The following is an 18647-nucleotide window of genomic DNA, read 5'->3' on the forward strand; positions in this document are numbered from 1 at the left end:
CCAGGTTGACATTAATTCAGGAACTGTTGTAATTTAGATAAAGTTGGAGATATGTCATTTCAGGGTGAAAAAAAACAAGCAGCCTATTTAATTTCCCCTCCTGTAACTTTTAATTTATTCTTTGCATTCGTTTGTGACTTGAAGAAATGTGTAAATGAAGCTCTTCTTTCCTGCCCCAGGCTTGTGGATCAGAGACAACTGTCTGAATGCAGTGTGAGGAGTTCCTGAGGCATGTCACTTGTGCCCAGAGGCTGGAGCCAGGCTCTGCTGGGTGATGCCCAATGACAGCACAAGGGGCAGTGGTAGAAGTTGAGGCAGAGGAAGTTCCATGGAAACAGGAGGAAGAATTTTTTTCCCTTTGAGGGTGCCAGAAGACTGGAAGAGGTTGCTCAGGGGAGTTGTGGAGTCTTTCTCTCTGGAGATATTCCAGACCTGCCTGGATGTGTTCCTGTGTGATCTGCTCTAGGTGCTCCTGCTCTGGCAGGGGGGTTGGACTGGATGAGCTTTGGAGGTTCCTTCCAGCCCCTCACATTCTGTGATTCTGTGACTCTGATGTCATTTATCATCCTAAAAGGTCCTAGCTAGTTGCACCATAAAAGTGAGTGCAACTCTCACAGTGGGTGGAACAGACCTGAACACTAATGAATCTTGTTCTCAGAGCACCATGCAGCAATCCATTGTCATAGGAGTTATAGCTTACCTTGCTAGGCAAACCTTAGCAGCTTTATTGTCCTATCCCACGTCTCTTTGCCCTGTGGACTTGGCACTTAGGGCCAAGTGACTGAAACCTCACTAAAGAAAGCAGTAGGAATTGTATTTACACAGCTCTGTCCAGAGTTTCTGTACTTGCATATGCAGTAGCCTGTAGGATTTGTAGCTTCTCTTTATTCCAGTGATTGAAATGATTCCTGTTCTCCACTCTCCCCACTCCTGGTAGCTGTGAGTGAATAGTTGCAATCAGAACTGCAGTGTGCACTGACAGGTGCCTTGGATTCATGTACCAGTCTTTAATGTAATTTCGGTCAACTTCCATTGCAGCGCAAGATCTCAAGTCACAGGGATCCCTGGTGCTAGAATTTCTTCCTGTCTGTTCTTTTACTTGTTTTTTTTGGTTTTTTTTCAGTATTGTAGGGGGTCCTGGTGGTTTACATTCAAACCATAAGGTCTGATTTTAATCAGCTGTCATACAGAGGCTGTCCCTCAGAACTCCAGTTCTGGAGCCCCTGTTACAAGAAGGATCTGGACGTGCTGGAAGGTGTCCAGAGAAGGGCCATGAGGATGAGCAGAGGGCTGGAGCTGCTTTGCTGTGAGGACAGACTGAGAGAGTTGGGGCTGTGCAGTCTGGAGAGGAGAAGGCTCTGAGGAGACCTTCTTGTGGCCTTCCAGTATCTGAAGGGGGCTACAAGAAAGCTGGGGAGGGACTTTTTAGGGTCTCAGGAAGTGATAGGACTGGGGGGAATGGATCCAAGCTAGAGGAGGGGAGTTCTGGATTAGATGTTAGTTCTTCCCCATGAGGGTGGTGAGAGCCTGGCAGAGGTTGCCCAGGGAGGTGGTGGAAGCCTCATCCCTGGAGGTTTTTGCAGCCAGGCTGGATGTGGCTGTGAGCAACCTGCTGTGGTGTGAGGTGTCCCTGCCCATGGCAGGGAGGTTGGAACTGGCTGATCCTTGAGGTCCCTTCTAACCCTGACAGTTTCTCTGGCTGTGTTTTTGTAACTGCCTGCTTGTGATGCTGTATTTCAGGAAAAGCAGAGATTTCTGACTGATGTCCTGCATGAAGTGATGCTGCTGGATGGCTTGGCCAGCTCACATCCAGTGTCCCAGGAGGTGCAGCAAGCTACAGACATCGACAGGGTGTTTGACTGGATCGCCTACAAGAAGGTGAGACTGAGGCATCCTATCTGGCTCTATACCTGGACACCTCAGGAGCTGTTAGCAGCTCCTGTTCCATCTATAAGACAAACAAACCTTGTGAAAATGCCTCCACCACAGAGATCACTGCCTGTGTGGAACAGATTTGGAATATACTGCAGTGATTGTAGCCAATTACATTCCACACACCAAGCACTATGAAATGGCATAAACAAAGTCGGGAGGCTGTCAGAATTCAGCAGGAAGATTTGAGATTTCATTAGTGGTTGTGTGTTAGCACAGCCTGAGTTGTCTTGGATGCTTTAGAAAGCAGAAGGTTGTGTAGTCATTGTCCTGTTAAAACTCTTGAGAGAACTTGTCAAGTGCTAAAGTAAAATGTATTTCTTCCCCTCCCTCCCCCCCTGTTTTTTCTATGTATGAGAATTTCTTCTGTCAAGTGCTGAAAACTCTGAATTCATTGCAGAGCAGTGAGAGTGGAGGACCTGTCTTGAGTGGTGGCAAAGGGATGTGTGTTTAATGGAGGTAATTTCAAATTGCATCTCAGTGACTAGAAAGCCTTTTGGTCAGCTTTGGGACTGAACAGCTTCTGTGCAGGAGTGAGAGGGCTACAGGCTTCCATCAGAGAAGGGCCACGAGGATGGTTAGAGGGCTGGAGCACCTCTCCCATGAGGACAGGCTGAGACAGGCTGGGAATATTCAGTCTGGAGAAGAGAAGGCTCCCAGGAGACCTTCTTGTGGCCTTCCAGTATCTGAAGGGGGCTACAAGAAAGCTGGGGAGGGACATTGTAGGGTCTCTAGGAGTAATAGGACTGGGGGGAATGGAGCAAAACTAGAAATGGCAGATTCAGATTGGATGTTAGGAAGAAATTCTTCCCCATGAGTGTGGTGAGACACTGGCACAGGTTGCCCAGGGAGGTGGTGGAAGCCTCATCCCTGAAGGTTTTTGCAGCCAGGCTGGATGTGGCTGTGAGCAACCTGCTGTGGTGTGAGGTGTCCCTGCCCATGGCAGGGGGGTTGGAACTGGATGATCCTTGAGGTCCCTTCTGACCCTGACAATTCTGTGATTCTATGATCATGCAGCTGGGCTTGGTGCCAGCACATGGCCCCACAGCTGGTGGTTTCTGTGAGGCTAGAGGATGATTCCCTGCTACATGGCTTGATGTGTAACACTGTGCTTTAGTTTTGTGACCACAGAGGTGTGATGCAGGGGCTGCTGCCTGCAGCCTTCTGCTCTGAAGGCTGTACTGAAGCTGTCAGCTGGCAATTCAGTACCAAGAGTCTTTTGACTCTCCTCCTTGTCTTTGCTAATAACTTTTCTTTGCATTGTTAGCTGCCTAAGGCCAGACTGTAACGAAACAGCAGCAGCATAGCTCTGCCTTGCCTCTTGAGCCTCCAGCTTATCCAGGGCTCATTCTGGGCTAAAACAGAGATCTATTCCCTTAAATAGTCATCAGTTGTGCCCAGTCAACTTCAGTGTGATCCTCTCCCATGAAAGGATGTTATGCACTTAGGGATGAGTGTGTCTGTATGGCTGTGTAATAGGTATGGAATAGAATATACAAACCCAGAATACTGAGGAAAATATTTGAAAATGTTGGAGTTGCTCAAGAGCCTAAGTAACATTTAAAAAGATTCCCTTAGCTGACTTTGCAAACATTACTCTTGGTCACTTAAGCTATGACAGCCAGGAGCTTTTGGCATGCTGAAGTGTTCTCCTTGTCTAAATGTCCCAGTCTTGTGTTTCCTGGTGATAGCTGAACCTCAGCAGGTTCAGAGGCTTATCTCACATCAGTGTCTCAATATTTCAAGCTAATTATTTTTTCTAATTAATATGATAATAGCAATATCACAGAGTAAACAGTAGTACTTGACACTTATCTTTTCATCTTCAGAACGCTTGCAAACATTGAGTGATTTTCATTTACATTGAAGTGCTAAATAGAGCAGTAGGGCACTTCTGTGTACTGTTGGCTCTTTTGTGCAGGCTGATAGGACCACTCTGTCTCCTGTGCAGATCAGAGTGCAGCCTCTGTCTTGTCTCTGTCCATTTAAGGGTTCCTTTTTCAGCCTAACAGTGGCCATGCCTAGTGACTAGGTCCTATGGTCCTGCTCTGGTGGGGGGGCTGGACTCGAGGATCTCCTGAGGTCCCTTCCAGCCCCTAAGATGCTGTGGTCCTGTGGTTAGGTAGAACATCCTGCTGGCTCTCTGGTGTGTGCTGTTGTAAATACTGTGATGAATGGGATGTCGGTAAAATCCAGCCTGTAAAATTGTACTGAAGGTTTTTAACTAACTGCTCAGGCATGTGCTCAGGCATTTTCAGGTGCCTCAAAGCCCTCCTCACAGTGAGCCCCGCTGGAGACACATTGTTGCTGGTGGTTCAGGGATGGCTTTTTGCTTGCTTGCTGGCTTATGTTTTAAGCTGCTGTCTTTAGTAACCTGTAGATCATGGCTGTCAGTGAGGACTTTTCTACTGTCTTAAGCTTTTTTAAAGAGTCTAACACTATGTGCTCTATCTTCTCCTGACAGTTTGATTGGGGGATTTCTCTCATGCTTTTTAACTTTTTAACAACATCCACCTTGTGCTCCCAGGCACTTTGGATTGTCCATGTGAGCTCTCCTGCCTCTTTTCACAGTTTTCTACATGATAATGAAGTGATGAAACTCTCTTCCATCTGATTTTTGTTGAGTGAGATGATAGCCATGGAATGTCATTGTCATTTCCTTGTCTTTACTGGCATCAAAATGGCATACATCAATTAGACAGCATTGAAGTGTCCATCTCTGCCAGGCAATCAGCTGTCATTTTACAGCTATGCCTCTTTCTCTACCCTTCAGAGATGACCATTGGAACTGTACTATTTAAATGCCTTAGAGCTGAATATATTTTTCATTTCCACTTTCTTGTCCTCAGTGATTGTGCACATTAAGAAATCTGATGACACAAACCCCTGAGGAATAATAATATTCAGGGATTGCATGGGCTGAGTGAAACAGATGCTCCAGCCCAGCAGCACACAACGTTTTCCACTGGAGCTCTTTGCCTTCTTCCAAAGCATCGTTCTATTCAGCCTCAGAGAGGAGCACACACTAGGGCCACAAAGAGGTAGGAAAAAGAAGAAGTCATGATAGTTCATTAATAAACAGTACTGGGAGATGATTCAAGGCCCTGAAGTCACATCTGAGAGTGGGAAATGTTTTCCCAGTGCAGCTGGAAGTGCAATCGTGTCCTCCCACAATGATGGGAAAAGTGGTTTTATCCCAAGTGCAGGAGGAAATACAGCCTGTTGAGCACAGGAGTGGGCCTGAGAGTTGTTAAATCAAAGCAAGGAAAAAAAAAAAAAAAAGCCTTTCCCCAGCAGAAATAACTGCCAGCAGGAATCTTAGCTCTGGAGAGCTGCATCCACAGGGGAGCAGAGAGTGGAGCGAGAATAAGACGTGGAGCAACCATCAGCCAGGAGCGACAGAGGGTAAGAGAACGGAGAGGCAAGAGAGCTGCATCTCCAAGAGAGCAGCCAGACCCAGAGCAGCATGAGGCAGAGCCAGCCCAGACAGGGCTAAAGGAGTCACCGCCCCAGATGAACAGCCACAGCCCCAGATGAGCAGTCACAGCCAGATAAGGGAAAGGATGAAAGGGCAGCAAGGACACTGTGGAGAGACAGATAATATCTGAAGTAATTTCTGTCAGCCCACTGCAGGCTTTGAAGTGTGCTGGCTGAAGATTCTGGCAGCAATCAGAGCAGGCAAGGCAAGACCAGTGTGATGGAGTGCAGCTATCGAAGTACCCCCCACAGAAGATGTCTTGGCAAGTGATAAACAGTAGTCAAAACAAGGAAGAGGATGACTGGAACAGGGAAGAATATTCCTGGGTTTTTTCCTCCCTGTAAGCAAAATTACCCTCAGCAGTGAGATCAGTTACTGGCCTTGGCTTTGTAATGTAACCAATTAATAATTTCCCCAAACTTTGGATTCTTAATTTCTCTTTCCTTGTTAACCCTATGCCAGTTCTTTTCATGCTTTCTCTGCCAACTGACAGGAAGAAGGTGTATTTCTTAATAGAGGTAAAGGGAGACCATGCTCCCTGCCTCCCTTCAAAGGCAGTTTTCTGTTTTAGGAACTCTGTTCAACTAAAAATTTGCACAAAGGAAAATGCTCAGCCTCTCCTCAGGCACTGGGAAGGATATTGGCACTGTAATAAGAAAATAAAACACACAGAGGCACACTGAAATATGTATTCTGCCCAGTAAACCTGGGGTTATTATCAGTGAAATCCAGTCAGCTCGTGAGGGTAGTGCAGCTGTGACCATACCTATGAGAGATGTGACCACAGCTCTTCTCACAAGTAACCAATGATAGAATGAGAGGGAATGGCCTCAAGCTGCACCAGGGGAGGCTGTACATTAGCAAAATAAAATCCATGGAAAGGGTTGTCAGTCATTGGAATGGGCTGCCCAGGAGGTGTTTGAGTGAGCATCCCTGTATGTGTTTAAAAGCTGTGTGCTTGGGGACATGGTGTAGTGACAGACTTGGTGGAGTGGGCCAATGGCTGGACTTGATGATCTTGAGGTCCTTTCTGGCCAGGATGATTCTGTGAAGAGATGTCAGTGAAGTGAGAGCAGCTGATTAATGGTGAGAGAAATACTTGATAAGTACTTAGAAACAATAAAACAGGTTTGAGTTTTAATTATTCAGTTAACTAAATCAACAGCATATGATGGCATCCAGCCAGTTAGAAGTCGTCTACTACAGGTGGCTTTCACAGAATCACAGAATTCTTGAGGCTGGGAAAGACCTCTGAGATGATCAAGCCCAACCTATGACCCAACACCACCACATCAGCTAAACCATGCCACCAAGTGCCACAGCCAATCTGCCCTTAAACACCTCCAGGGACAGTGAATCCACCACCTCCCTGGGCAGTCCATCCCAGTCTCTAATTCCCCTTTCCAGCAGGAAGTGCTTCCTAACATCCAACCTAACCATCCCCTGGCACAGCTTCAGGCCATGCCCTCTTGTCCTGTCACTGGTTGCTGGGAGCAGAGCCTGACCCCCACCTGACTACAACTTCCCTTCAGGTACTTGTAGAGTGTGCTAAGGTCCCCCCTGAGTCTCCTCTTCTCCAGGCTGAACACCCCCAGCTCCCTCAGCCTCTCCTCATCACTTTCCCTCCAGCCCCCTCACCAATCTTTACAGCTCACTCCTTGACTGCAGGGTAAGGGGTGAGCTGTTTTTGTTCTCCCTGACTGGCTTAGCCATGGTGTGGGCTGTGGATGCTGTGAAGTCCTGGATGCTGGTTTCTGTTCCAGGACTGGCAAGTGCAGCAGGTTGGTGCTCAGACTGCAGAAGGTGCTTTCAGGTGTCATTTGCTCATACTGTGTTGTAACAGCAGAGGGTATCTTGTGTATCTTGTGGTGAGAAGGTAAAAAAGCTGTGGGTTGTTACTTTTTTCCAATATGAAAGCCATGGAAACTCAGTGAGTAAAACCTTTAGATCCCAGTTCAGAGCAACCCCTAGAGTGCCTGACTGCTGGCCATCATAGGATCATAGAACATTAGGGGTTGGAAGGGACCTCCAGAGATCACCCAGTCCAACCCCCCTGCCCAGACACTTAGAGGAGTCCACACTGGAATGCATCCAGCTGGGGTTTGAAAGTCTGCAGAGAAGGAGACTCCACAGCCTCTCTGGGCAGCCATCCCACTCCAGCTGGTGAATGCTGGTGCTTAAAACAAGTCAGGTGCTTCAGGGTACTTAAAATACTTCTCTTAAGGTATCTGAGCACTTTTCTGACTCCAAACAGTCATTAACCTTTGACTCTGTGTGTGCTAAGAGTAGCTTCTGCAGAAGAAACAGAGAGATCACTCTGTGTGGTACATAAACAGCTGCACACCTTGTCGAGCTCCAGGAGCATCACATTCCCTGTGCTGGAGAGAACTGGATCACAGATCACAGCTCACAGGATGGTAGGGGTGGGAAGGGACCTCTGGAGATCTTCCAGTCCAAGCCCCCTGCCAGAGCAGGACCAGAGAATCCAGCACAGGGCACACAGGAACACATCCAGACAGGGCTGGAAAGGCTCCAGAGAAGGAGACTCCACAACCTCTCTGGGCAGCCTGTTCCAGTGCTCTGGAAGCCTCACAGTGCATGGGTTTGATAGGGAATAATAAAAATGGAGCAGAAATATTCATGAAAGAGTTTACTTTAAAGAAGAGCTCCTTGGCCTGGATTGCTGTGTGTAAGTGGAGCAGTAGGGGAGACACAACCTGTTGTGGTACCAAGCTGTCCTCTGCCTCTAGCCTGTCAAAAGGCAGCAGTGAACAGCAGCTTACAAACCAGTCTTAGGCAAGTGGATTGAGATTTTTATGTGGTATTTAGTGAACTAAAAATGCATATGTATAAAAATATTACTATTTTCTATGCTTCCTGGTTACAACTCTGGTCAAACAGACCTGATTTTACCTTTTTGTGAGATTAAGCGTTGATGGTGGTTGATAAAGAGAAATCATGTTGAGCCATAGACTTAACATCTTTGTTTTATTAGGGTATAAGACTCTATTTGAAAGCCCCCAGCAGTGCTGTCTCATATCACTGCAGCACACTCTGGCTGGATTAATGGATAGCTATCAGGTCCTGCTGATTCCCAAGGTAGTCATCAATGGAGAATCATCACAAACTCGGAGTTTTATTTCACTTAATTTGCTTTGGTTTCTCTGTGGGGCCAGTTTGTAAAGTGGTGATGGATTTCCTCTTTCAAATGAAGTTGCTGTGACCATGTAAACACTGCTGTAAGGATCCACTGGGAAAGGGGAAGTCTTTGGTAACTCTTAAAGGAAAGCATGGATTGGTGGAGCTAGTGTTGTTATTACAAGAGATTCCTAATAGAGTGGATTTTAAGATACCTTAGTTTGTTCACTGCTTACTTAAATTCTGATGGTGGCCCAGCTGTCTGCATAAAGTCAGCAACCTCTCTGTGTTTGGCCATCCTTGAGGACATCCTCATACAGGCAGTTAATGAAATAGTTTAATGTGCTTTGGTCCTTGTCAGTGGTGTCATAACATGGAAGAGAGGTTTTGGTGCTGAGGAAATTCTTTATTACTTTCAAAAGTAAAGAAGATAAACTAATTTATTATTATTATTATTGTTTTTTTAATTCTGCTACACTCAAGTAGGGAGAGGTGTTTTGCGGAGGCTCTTTTTAAAAAATGTAATTCCTTGCTTTTGAACAAGCAGTGCTCCAGACTTGGGGCAGTGTGGCTGGAAAAGCTGCCTGGCAGAAAGGGACCTGGGGGTGCTGATGGACAAGCAGCTGAATAGGAGCAAGAAATCTGATGAAGAGAGACTGAAGGAGCTGGGGAGGGTTAGTGTGAAACAGAGGAGGCTGAGGGGAAACCTCCTGGCTCTCTACAACTACCTGAAAGGAGGTTGTGGAGAGGTTGGTGCTGGGCTCTCCTCACAGGTCATTAGTGATAGAAGAAGGAATGGCCTCAAGCTGCCACTGGGTAGGTTTAGACTGGACAGTAGGAAACATTTTCACGGTAAGAGTGGTCAGGAATTGGAATGTGCTGCCCAGGGAGGTGTTTGAGTCCCCAAGCCTGGCTGTGTTTGAAGGTGGTTTGGCTGTGGTGCCTGGGGCTGTGGTTTAGGGGTGAGCCTTGTAGAGTGGGGTTGTGGGTTGGCCTTGGTGCTCCTGAGGGGCTTTTCCAACCTGAATGTTTCTGTGATTCTGTGAATTTATAAACAAGTGCAGAGAGAGCAGTCAGACTGCAGTTCAGCTAAGTGTGTAATCACTTCCTTAATTTGCTGTGGAATTTGAGTTGCTTATGTGCTTCAAAATACTTCAGTGTGTCACTAAATGATGACCTGGACTAAGATCTTCAGGATCAGGCTCATACTGTCACATCTTGTATGGATATGCTGCCTAGTGTGTGCATAGATAGATGGATATCCTCTGGATTAGAGGAGATGGTTTTAGGGGGCACCAGGGGAGGTTCAGGCTGGATGTTAGGAAATATTTCTTCACGGAAAGGGCTCTCAGATATTGGAAAGTTCTGCCCAAGGCAGTGCTGGAGTCACCATCCCTGGGGGTGTTCAAGAAGTGTGTGGAGCTGGCACTTAGGGACATGGTTTGGTGTTGACCCTTCAGTGCTGGGTTGTGGGTTGGACTGGATGAGCTTGGAGGTCTCTTCCAACCAGATCTACTCTGTGATTCTGCTAAGGTTGTTCATGCCTGCCTTGAGTGTATAGAGCAGATATGGTTCTGGCTTACTGGGTGAAGGGCCACATCATGGCCAATGTGTGAAAGACACACTCAGAATTTTAAGGGTATACCAAAGCTGCTTATGTGCTTCAAAATACTTCAGTGTGTCACTAAATGATGGTCTGGACTAAGACCTTCAGGATCAGGCTCATACTGTCACATCTTGTATGGATATGCTTTCCAGTGTGTGCATACCTCTCTCCTTCCTTATTTCTTTGTAAGACTTTTACTTGGGGTTTCCAAAGGAAAAACCTCTAGGAATTCATTTGAACATGTTGTGTTCCTGCCACAGGGAGGAAATGCTCACTCATTTAAAGGAATGTGTCATTTTAGCTAATAAAATAATGAAGCATCCATGCCCATCAAATTCACATGCATTAAGCTTCATTTTTGCTGTAGTGTTTGGAGGATGCAGAGAAGAGCCAAGCTGGTGCATTCCAGTGCTCATTTTCTGCAAATGGAAGAGAGATTTAGTGCTGGAGATTGATTCATGATACAGCCTAATTAATTCCCTGGAAAGAATTTCCTCTGCACTGCCCAGAGATGAGATATTTTGGACACAGGCAGCTGAGTAGTTCTAGAGAGGGCTTTGCATTCTCTCTGCTCTCACATCTTGGTGGATGGACAGAGATCTCCTGGGAGCCTGCCCCTGTACAGTGCTGTAACTGTGTGAGCAGAGCACTCCTGTTCCATGACTGTGGGGTAAGGCTGCAAACTGTGAAAGCAGGTTGGGATGGCAAAGGTAGGAACTCATTCTGCCCTGGACTCAGCACTGGTCAGGCCACACCTTGAGTGCTGTGTCCAGTTCTGGGCTCCTCAGTTCTACAAAGATGTTGAGATGCTGGAATGTGTCCAGAGAAGGGCAGCAAGGCTGGGGAGGGGTCTGGAGCACAGCCCTGTGAGGAGAGGCTGAGGGAGCTGGGGGTGTTTAGCCTGGAGAAGAGGAAGCTCAGGGCAGACCTCATTGCTGTCTACAACTACCTGAAAGAAGGTTGTAGCCAGGTGGGGGTTGGTCTCTTCTCCCAGGCACCCAGCACCAGAACAAGAGGACACAGTCTCAAGCTGTGCAGGGGAAGTTTAGACTTGATCTTAGAAAGAAGTTCTTCCCAGCAAGAGAGATTGGCCATGGGAATGTGCTGCCCAGGGAGGTGATGGAGTCACCATCCCTGGATCCAAATCAGCCTGGATGAGGCACTCAGTGCCATGGTCTAGTTGATTGGGTGGTGTTGGGTGGTAGGTTGGACTGGATGATCTCAAAGGTCTTTTCCAATCTGTGATAAAATTAATTCTGTGATAAAATCCATTTCAGCATGACGTTCTGAGTGGCAGCTGAGGAGAGGCTCGACTGCTCTTGGGGAGAAGGAAGCAAGCGTGTATGGGGAATGTTTGCTTAAGGAATGCCAGTGTGAATGCCTCACCTGAGTTTGAAAGTGGTTACCCAGTTCTCAGCTGTTCTTACAGGAGAGATATCCACTGGTTTGCCTAAGGTCATAGCAATCACAGCATCACAGAATCACCCAGTCTGGAAGAGACCTCCAAGATCACCAAGTCCAACTGATCACCCAACCCTATCTAATCAACCAGACCACAGCACTGAGTGCCTCATCCAGGCTTTGCTTAAACACCTCCAGGGACATTAACTCCACCCCCTCCCTGGGCAGCACATTCCCATGGCCAATCTCTCTTGCTGGGAAGAACTTCTTTCTAAGATCAAGTCTAAACTTCCCCTGCACAGCTTGAGACTGTGTCCTCCTGTTCTGGTGCTGGGTACCTGGGAGAAGAGACCAACCCCCACCTGGCTACAACCTTCCTTCAGGTAGTTGTAGACAGCAATGAGGTCTGCCCTGAGCTTCCTCTTCTCCAGGCTAAACACCCCCAGCTCCCTCAGCCTCTCCTCACAGGGCTGTGCTCCAGACCCCTCCCCAGCCTTGCTGCCCTTCTCTGGACACATTCCAGCATCTCAACATCTTTGTAGAACTGAGGAGCCCAGAACTGGACACAGCACTCAAGGTGTGGCCTGACCAGTGCTGAGCAGAGGGCAGAATGACTTCCCTGCTCCTGCTGGCCACACTATTGCTGATGCAGGCCAGGATGCCATTGGCCTTCTTGGCCACCCTGGCAGTCACTCCACAGCCATTACCACCAGACTTCTCCCATCTCTTGGTCCTGTTCTGTAACTTGCTGAGGGTAACAATTCCCTTAATTCAGTGCACTGAATGCAGAGTAACACAGCACCTCAGCTGGCTGGCCTTTAAAACAATTAACTCACAGCCATTTATGCTGTTCTGTATCTTATGTCTGAGCAAATTCTGCAGATGTGACTTAGTCAAAACACTTTTTGTGTGTGTGTGTGCTTTGTTTTGTTAAATTACTCCAGGATTTGACAGATTTAATTTCGGTTTTTAATTTTATGCAGGAGTTCTTTCTTTTGTTTGTTTTTTTTTTATTTTTAATGTGACATTTTTGCTGCATGCTTGATGTTCATTGTTCTTTCATTTTAATTCACGCTGTGTTTTTGTCCCCAGTAAGCTAAATTTTCATGGAGCATCCAGCTGTGGTTGCTTAGTACCAACACAGATTGGCTGTTGTGGGGAACGTGACTTGGGTATGACTTGATGGCTACTGTTCACATTACAAAAAATAATGGGCAAGTTTCTGCTGTGGGTGGGAGTGCTTGGTGACAGTTGAAGTGAACTTAGGATCAGGGAATTAGCTAAGGTTTTGAGAAATAAATCATACTGTGTCAATTCAGGAACTTGGAACTGAACTTATGCCAATTTACTTCAGATTTCATTGGAGTGAAGGTGAGCCAGCAGTGTGCCCATGGGGCATCTTGGCTGGTGTCAGGAATAGTGTGGCCAGCAGGAGCACAGATGGAATTCTGCCCTGTGCTGGGCACTGGGGAGGCCTCACCTCCAGCACTGTGTGCAGCTCTGGGCACTCACTGCAGGAGAGATCTTGAGGGGCTGGAGCAGGTCCAGAGGAGAGCAATGAGAGTGGGGAAGGGACTGGAGGGGAAGTGATGAGGAGAGGCTGAGGGAGCTGGGGGTGTTCAGCCTGGAGAAGAGGAGACTCAGGGGGGACCTTAGCACACTCTACACCTACTTAAAAGAAAGTTACAATCAGGTGTGGGTCAGGCTCTGCTGCCAGGCAACTTGGGACAGGACAAGAGGGCATGGCCTGAAGCTGTGCCAGGGGAGGGTTAGGTTGGATGTTAGGAAGCAGTTCCTGATGGAAAGAAAAATTAGAGACTAGGATGGACTGCCTAGGGAGGTGGTGGAGTCGCTGTCCCTGGAGGTGTTTAAGGCAAGCTTGGCTGTGACACTTGGTGGCATGGTTTAGCTGATGTGGTGGTGTTAGGTCATAGGCTGGGCTTGGTGATCTCAGACGTCTTTCCCAGCCTCAATAACTCTGTGATGCTGTAAGATTCCTGAGTGCATGGATAAATATGTTGGTGTTGCCTGGACATAACTGCTGCAAAGGGAGATTCTTTTTCACTAGCCAGCTGGAGTTGCATGAATAACATGAATAAAATCTAATGTAATTATGGTGAAGGATGGGGTAACTCACATTTTCCTTAGCTAGAGAGAAAGTGACCCTAATCTTGAATTGCAGAGGTGCCAGCAGACAGAAAAATAGCTGTGGGCCCCCTGTCTGTGTCCCATTGTGTCTGAAAAATAAGCAGTGCTATTACATACTGATCAAGGCTAATTTGGAACTTTGTACTCCACAACAGAAAAATGCTCATAAATCACATGGACTCAGTTGGGTTTGTTGTGTTTGGTGGTGGTGTTTTGGTTTTCTTTCTTTTCTGTTTGGTTTTTTTTTTTTTTATTTGTTTGGGTTTTGTTTGGTTTTGGGTTTTTTGGGGGGGTTTTGTGTGCTTTTTGGTGTTTTTTTTTTTTTTAAGGAGAGGGAACAGCACAAATGGATGAGTGGAGGTTTTATGGAGAATTAGCAAACTAAATATTTTTCTTAGAAACTTATTGAAGTATTTTTTAATTGGTAGTCCAATGACTCTCTTCTCAGTACCTCACTCCCTGCTTACACTTTGGATACCATGGTGGTGTTTTTCCTGCCAGGATGCTCCCTGATTTTAGTTTTGATGTCACAAAAGAGGGATCACCCTGAAGCAAATCAAAACAAACAACTTTCAGTCCTGCACAAAAAAGGCAAGGCAGACACTCAGTGAGGAGGAGACTCATTGCTGTTTGTGTCATCATTGTTGCTGCTGCTGGGTGTTCCATGAGCAGTGGGCAGGTGAGCCTGCAAGGTGCAGTTTCAGGCTTTGCAGCCTCAGGGAGCTGGCTCTGCACTCTTTGCATTTACTTTCCCTGGTTACATGTCACATTTTCTAAGGCTGTTCTTTAAGTTGCAGGATAAAATATTTTCCCTGGGGTTGGGATGTTTGCTATGTAGACTCCAGCACCTGAGTAGCCCTCTCATCTCCCTGTGTGTGTCCAGCAGCTCCAGGAAGCTTCTCCTCCCACTCTGCTCTGCCCTGGTCAGGCCCCACCTGGAATATTGCATCCAGGTCTGGGCTCCCCAGTTCAAGAGGGACAGGGATCTGCTGGAGAAAGTCCAAGGGAGGGCTCCAAGGATGCTGAAGGGACTGGAGCACTGCCTGGTGATCCTATTTTAGATGCGTATCTTTGGAGGAGATGAATGAGGATGAGCCAAAGTGCTGGCTTCTCTCTCCACTGCCTTTCAAGGAGGCCTGGACAGTTGCTCAGTTGTGTGCCACTGAGTAAGCATCAGATAGCTGCAGTGTGGGCATCTGCATTCAGGTGGATCTCCATCCTATGGCTAAACCAGAAGCATCAAAAGACATAAAAGCTAAACTCACAAGAAAATAAGAAATCCATGTCCTAGGGAAGCATGACAAGAGTTGGTGGGAGAAGGATGCAGGAGCAGTGCCCTTTCTGGGTCAGCCTGTTGTGCTCTCTTTTCATTCTCCCACTCCCACCTCATTTACACAACAATAGATTGTTTCACCCTCACAGGAGTCAGCTGCAGTTCATGCTTTGTGCCTTGTGCTGGTGACATTTTTCTCTCATGAGTGCTTTTTGGTATGCTGAGATAATTTTTGGTCCTTATAAGGAGAATGCTGAATGAGTTTATATAAGCTGATTTGTATCTCCACACAGGCCCTCCCAGCTCCTGCATAAGCCTGTGTGCTGCTGTACTGAGTTCTGTGGTGCTCCCTTCACTGTAACGGCTTCATCAGTTTATTATTCCAAGTGCTTTGCTTTGCTCTGCTCTCTGCTCCCTGCAGAACATCTACCTTCAGCCAACAAGCACTTTGCCCTTTCTTCAGGGCTCTCTTTATGATTCTATGAACATAGAGTCACACAATTGTCAGGGTTGGAAGGGACCTCAAGGATCATCCAGTTCCAACCTCCCTGCCATGGGCAGGGACACCTCACACCACAGCAGGTTGCTCACAGCCACATCCAGCCTGGCTGCAAAAACCTCCAGGGATGAGGCTTCCACCACCTCCCTGGGCAACCTGTGCCAGTGTCTCACCACCCTCATGGGGAAGAATTTCTTCCTAACATCCAATCTGAATCTCTCCATTTCTAGTTTCGTTCCATTCCCCCCCGTCCCTCCTGACACTCCCTGACACCCTCAAAAGTCCCTCCCCAGCTTTCTTTTAGCCCCCTTCAGATCCTGGAAGGCCACAAGAAGGTCTCTTTGGAGCCTTCTCCAGACTGAACAACCCCAACTCTCTCAGTCTGTCCTCATAGCAGAGCAGCTCCAGCCCTTTGCTCATCCTGGTGGCCCTTCTCTGGACATCTTCCAGAAGCTCTAGATCCTATTCGTAGGTAGGTTTCTGATATGCAAGTATGGCAATGTAGCATAAACTGAGGTGTGCCAGACACTGCTTGACTGCACCTGTGGAAAAGAGCAGTGTCACAGCAGGTTTGGATCTCCACGCTCCAGAAAGTCTTGGGAAGTACTCACTCCTAGTGCAGAGTATTGTGTAACAGGGTGGGAAGTCAACCTCTCTGTGACCTTTTTAACAATGCCATTGAATTCATAGATTCACAGAATGGGCTGGATTGGAAGGGCCCATAAAGGTCATCCAGTTCCAACTCCCCTGCCATGGGCAGGGACACCTCACACCAGCCCAGGTTGCTCAAGGCCTCATCCAACCTGACCTAGAACAGCTCCAGGGAGGGGGCATCCAGGACCTCTCTGGGCCACCTGCTCCAGTATCTCACCACCTTTACTTTAAGGAGTCCAGTCTAAAAAAGCTTCAGTCCACTCCCTCTTGTCCTACCACTGCAAGCCCTTCTAAAAAGTCCTTTCTTGGCTTTCTTGTAGACCCCCTTCAGGTCCTGGAAGACTGCTCTAATGTCTCCTGGAGCCTTCTTTTCTCCAGGCTGAGCAGCTCCAGCGCTTGCAGCTTGTCCCCATAGGGAAGGCACTGCAGCCCTCTGATCATCCTTGTGGCCCTCCTTTGGACCCTGTTCAGCAGTTTGATGTCCCTCTTATGCTGGGGACATCAGGAGGCAGTACTCCAGGTGGAATCTCATGAGAGCAGAGTAGAGGTGGAGAATCTCCTTCCTTGTCCTGCTGGTCACACTTCTTTTGATGCAGCCCAGGGCACAGTTGGCCTGGCTGTGTTCCTGTGTGATCTGCTCTGGGTGCTCCTGCTCTGGCACGGGGGTTGGACTGGATGAGCTTTGGAGGTCCCTTCCAGCCCCTGACATTCTGTGATTCTGTGACTCTTAACAGAAGTATTTGACAAAATGAGCATTGCTGTCTTTTGCCTTGACACAGGTTCAGAAAGTTAATCAAATTGCTTAATTTATTAAAATGACAGAGACAGCAGATTCAGGACTGCTGGTGATAAATGCACTGACTGCAGATGATCTCAGGATTAATAAATCCTGGCTGACATCCCACACAGTGGAGATGCAAACCTTTGCAAGAGCTCCAATACATAACAGAAATAGCAGGAAAAGTGAAACTGTATTGCAGGTGCAATTCTCACCAAGAAAGGGATCCCTGTCTTTGGGGGAGGAAAAGGAGCACAGCCCCTTGGCTGTCCTCATCTCTGCTTTTGCCTTCCAGCTCCTGCTGCTTCTGGTGCCTCAGCTGCTGGCCTGCACTGCACCCCTGCTGGTTCTGGTGCCCCTGCTGGTGCTGCTCCTGCACACCCCTATTGTAGCTGCTGCCCTTCTGCCCTGAGAGATGTTCCTCTTGTGGGTTTCTCTCTCTAGCCCTGCCTGTCCTTGCCTTCTGGGTGGTGCTTAGCACGATCTGGGAGGAGAGTTGAGTACCACAGTCATGTATCACAGACTCACAGAATTATTGAGGCTGGAATAGACCTCTGAGATCGTCAGGTCCAGCCTATGACACCACCACATTGACAGCAGCATGCCTAGCATCTGCCTAGTTTGGTTCATTAACGTACCAAGGGGTGTTAAGTTTAATATTAAAATTGCAGTTAATTAGGCAAAGGTCTTCTCCTGGGCACCCTGGCCCTCACAGTGTGTTTTGAGGTTGGGGTTTTGTGTTATTATAGCCTCACTTTATCAGTTTTAGCTGAAGCAGGTCCATCTTCTCTTCACAAGGCTCCCTCCTTTTGGACTCCTGCAGGCCAGCTTCCCAGATCTTCATTTCACACAAACACCTGCTGATAGCAAATGGCCTTGGTCCCAAAGCATACTAAACCAACCTGCCCAGAGTGAGCTTGGTAGACATCCCACTCTGGGCAAGGAAACTCCTTCTGGTGCTTCCTTTTGTGTAAGAAAATGAATGCAAATGAAACAGAAATTGTTTGTTATTCAGGTGTAATGGTACCAAAATGATTTGTTATTCAGGTGGAATGAAGCTGGATCGTTCAGTAAGTCAGAGAATTAAATTAATTTACAGGAGATGTGACCTGTATTGATGCCACAGGATCAGAAATACAGGAGTGGGACTCTGAAAGTAAGTTCCATTTAATCTGAGCTCAAGGCTGCAACCAGGTTGCTTTATCTTGGCATGGAGAGAAGGAGACTGAATGCCTTAACTTGTCTTTTTGGATTTCAAAGACAAGTTCAGCTCACATACAAATGAATTTTGCTCCTCATTTTGGTTATGGATGGTCTTTACCATGCAGGCTGAGCTTTGGCAAATGTTTTCACTGTGACATGCCTCAATTTCCCTTTACTTTGCAGGGTATTGCTATGAGAGTCTTACAATCCATGAGCTCTGCTAATGAGCAGTGCTTCACCAGCCCTCTGTAGTGCAGTGTTCACTGGCTGAACACCTGGTGTAGTTGCCTGAGTAGGCTTTTATTAAGGTGAGCTCCAATGGCTTAAGGTGAATCAGATTTTTACACTGGCAAGAACATGGCTCTGTTTTTTGAATAGGAAGGAATTGCTTTTCACTGGACTTGTTAAAGCAATCTGCTTCACTCCTGACAAGGTACTGAGCCATCCACTGCCTGGGGGAAAGCACTCAAGTCATCAATAAATGGCCAGTCTGTGCTCTAGGGGAGCCAGGTTCATTTCTCAAGACTTCCCCATGTC

General features: G+C 47.3%; 1 protein-coding gene across 1 annotated transcript in view; it reads left to right on the forward strand.

The window, feature by feature from the left end:
- TRHDE (thyrotropin releasing hormone degrading enzyme) overlaps positions 1 to 18647 on the forward strand; it is a 287610-nt gene that overhangs the window by 145558 nt on the left and 123405 nt on the right. The window contains exon 6 of the mRNA XM_054399685.1: positions 1741 to 1878. Within this exon, the coding sequence (XP_054255660.1) occupies positions 1741 to 1878 (138 nt within the window). The remainder of the gene's footprint in view (positions 1 to 1740; positions 1879 to 18647) is intronic.

The sequence above is a fragment of the Indicator indicator genome, chromosome 3 (assembly GCF_027791375.1).
Source record: "Indicator indicator isolate 239-I01 chromosome 3, UM_Iind_1.1, whole genome shotgun sequence".
Classification (NCBI taxonomy): Eukaryota; Metazoa; Chordata; class Aves; order Piciformes; family Indicatoridae; genus Indicator; species Indicator indicator.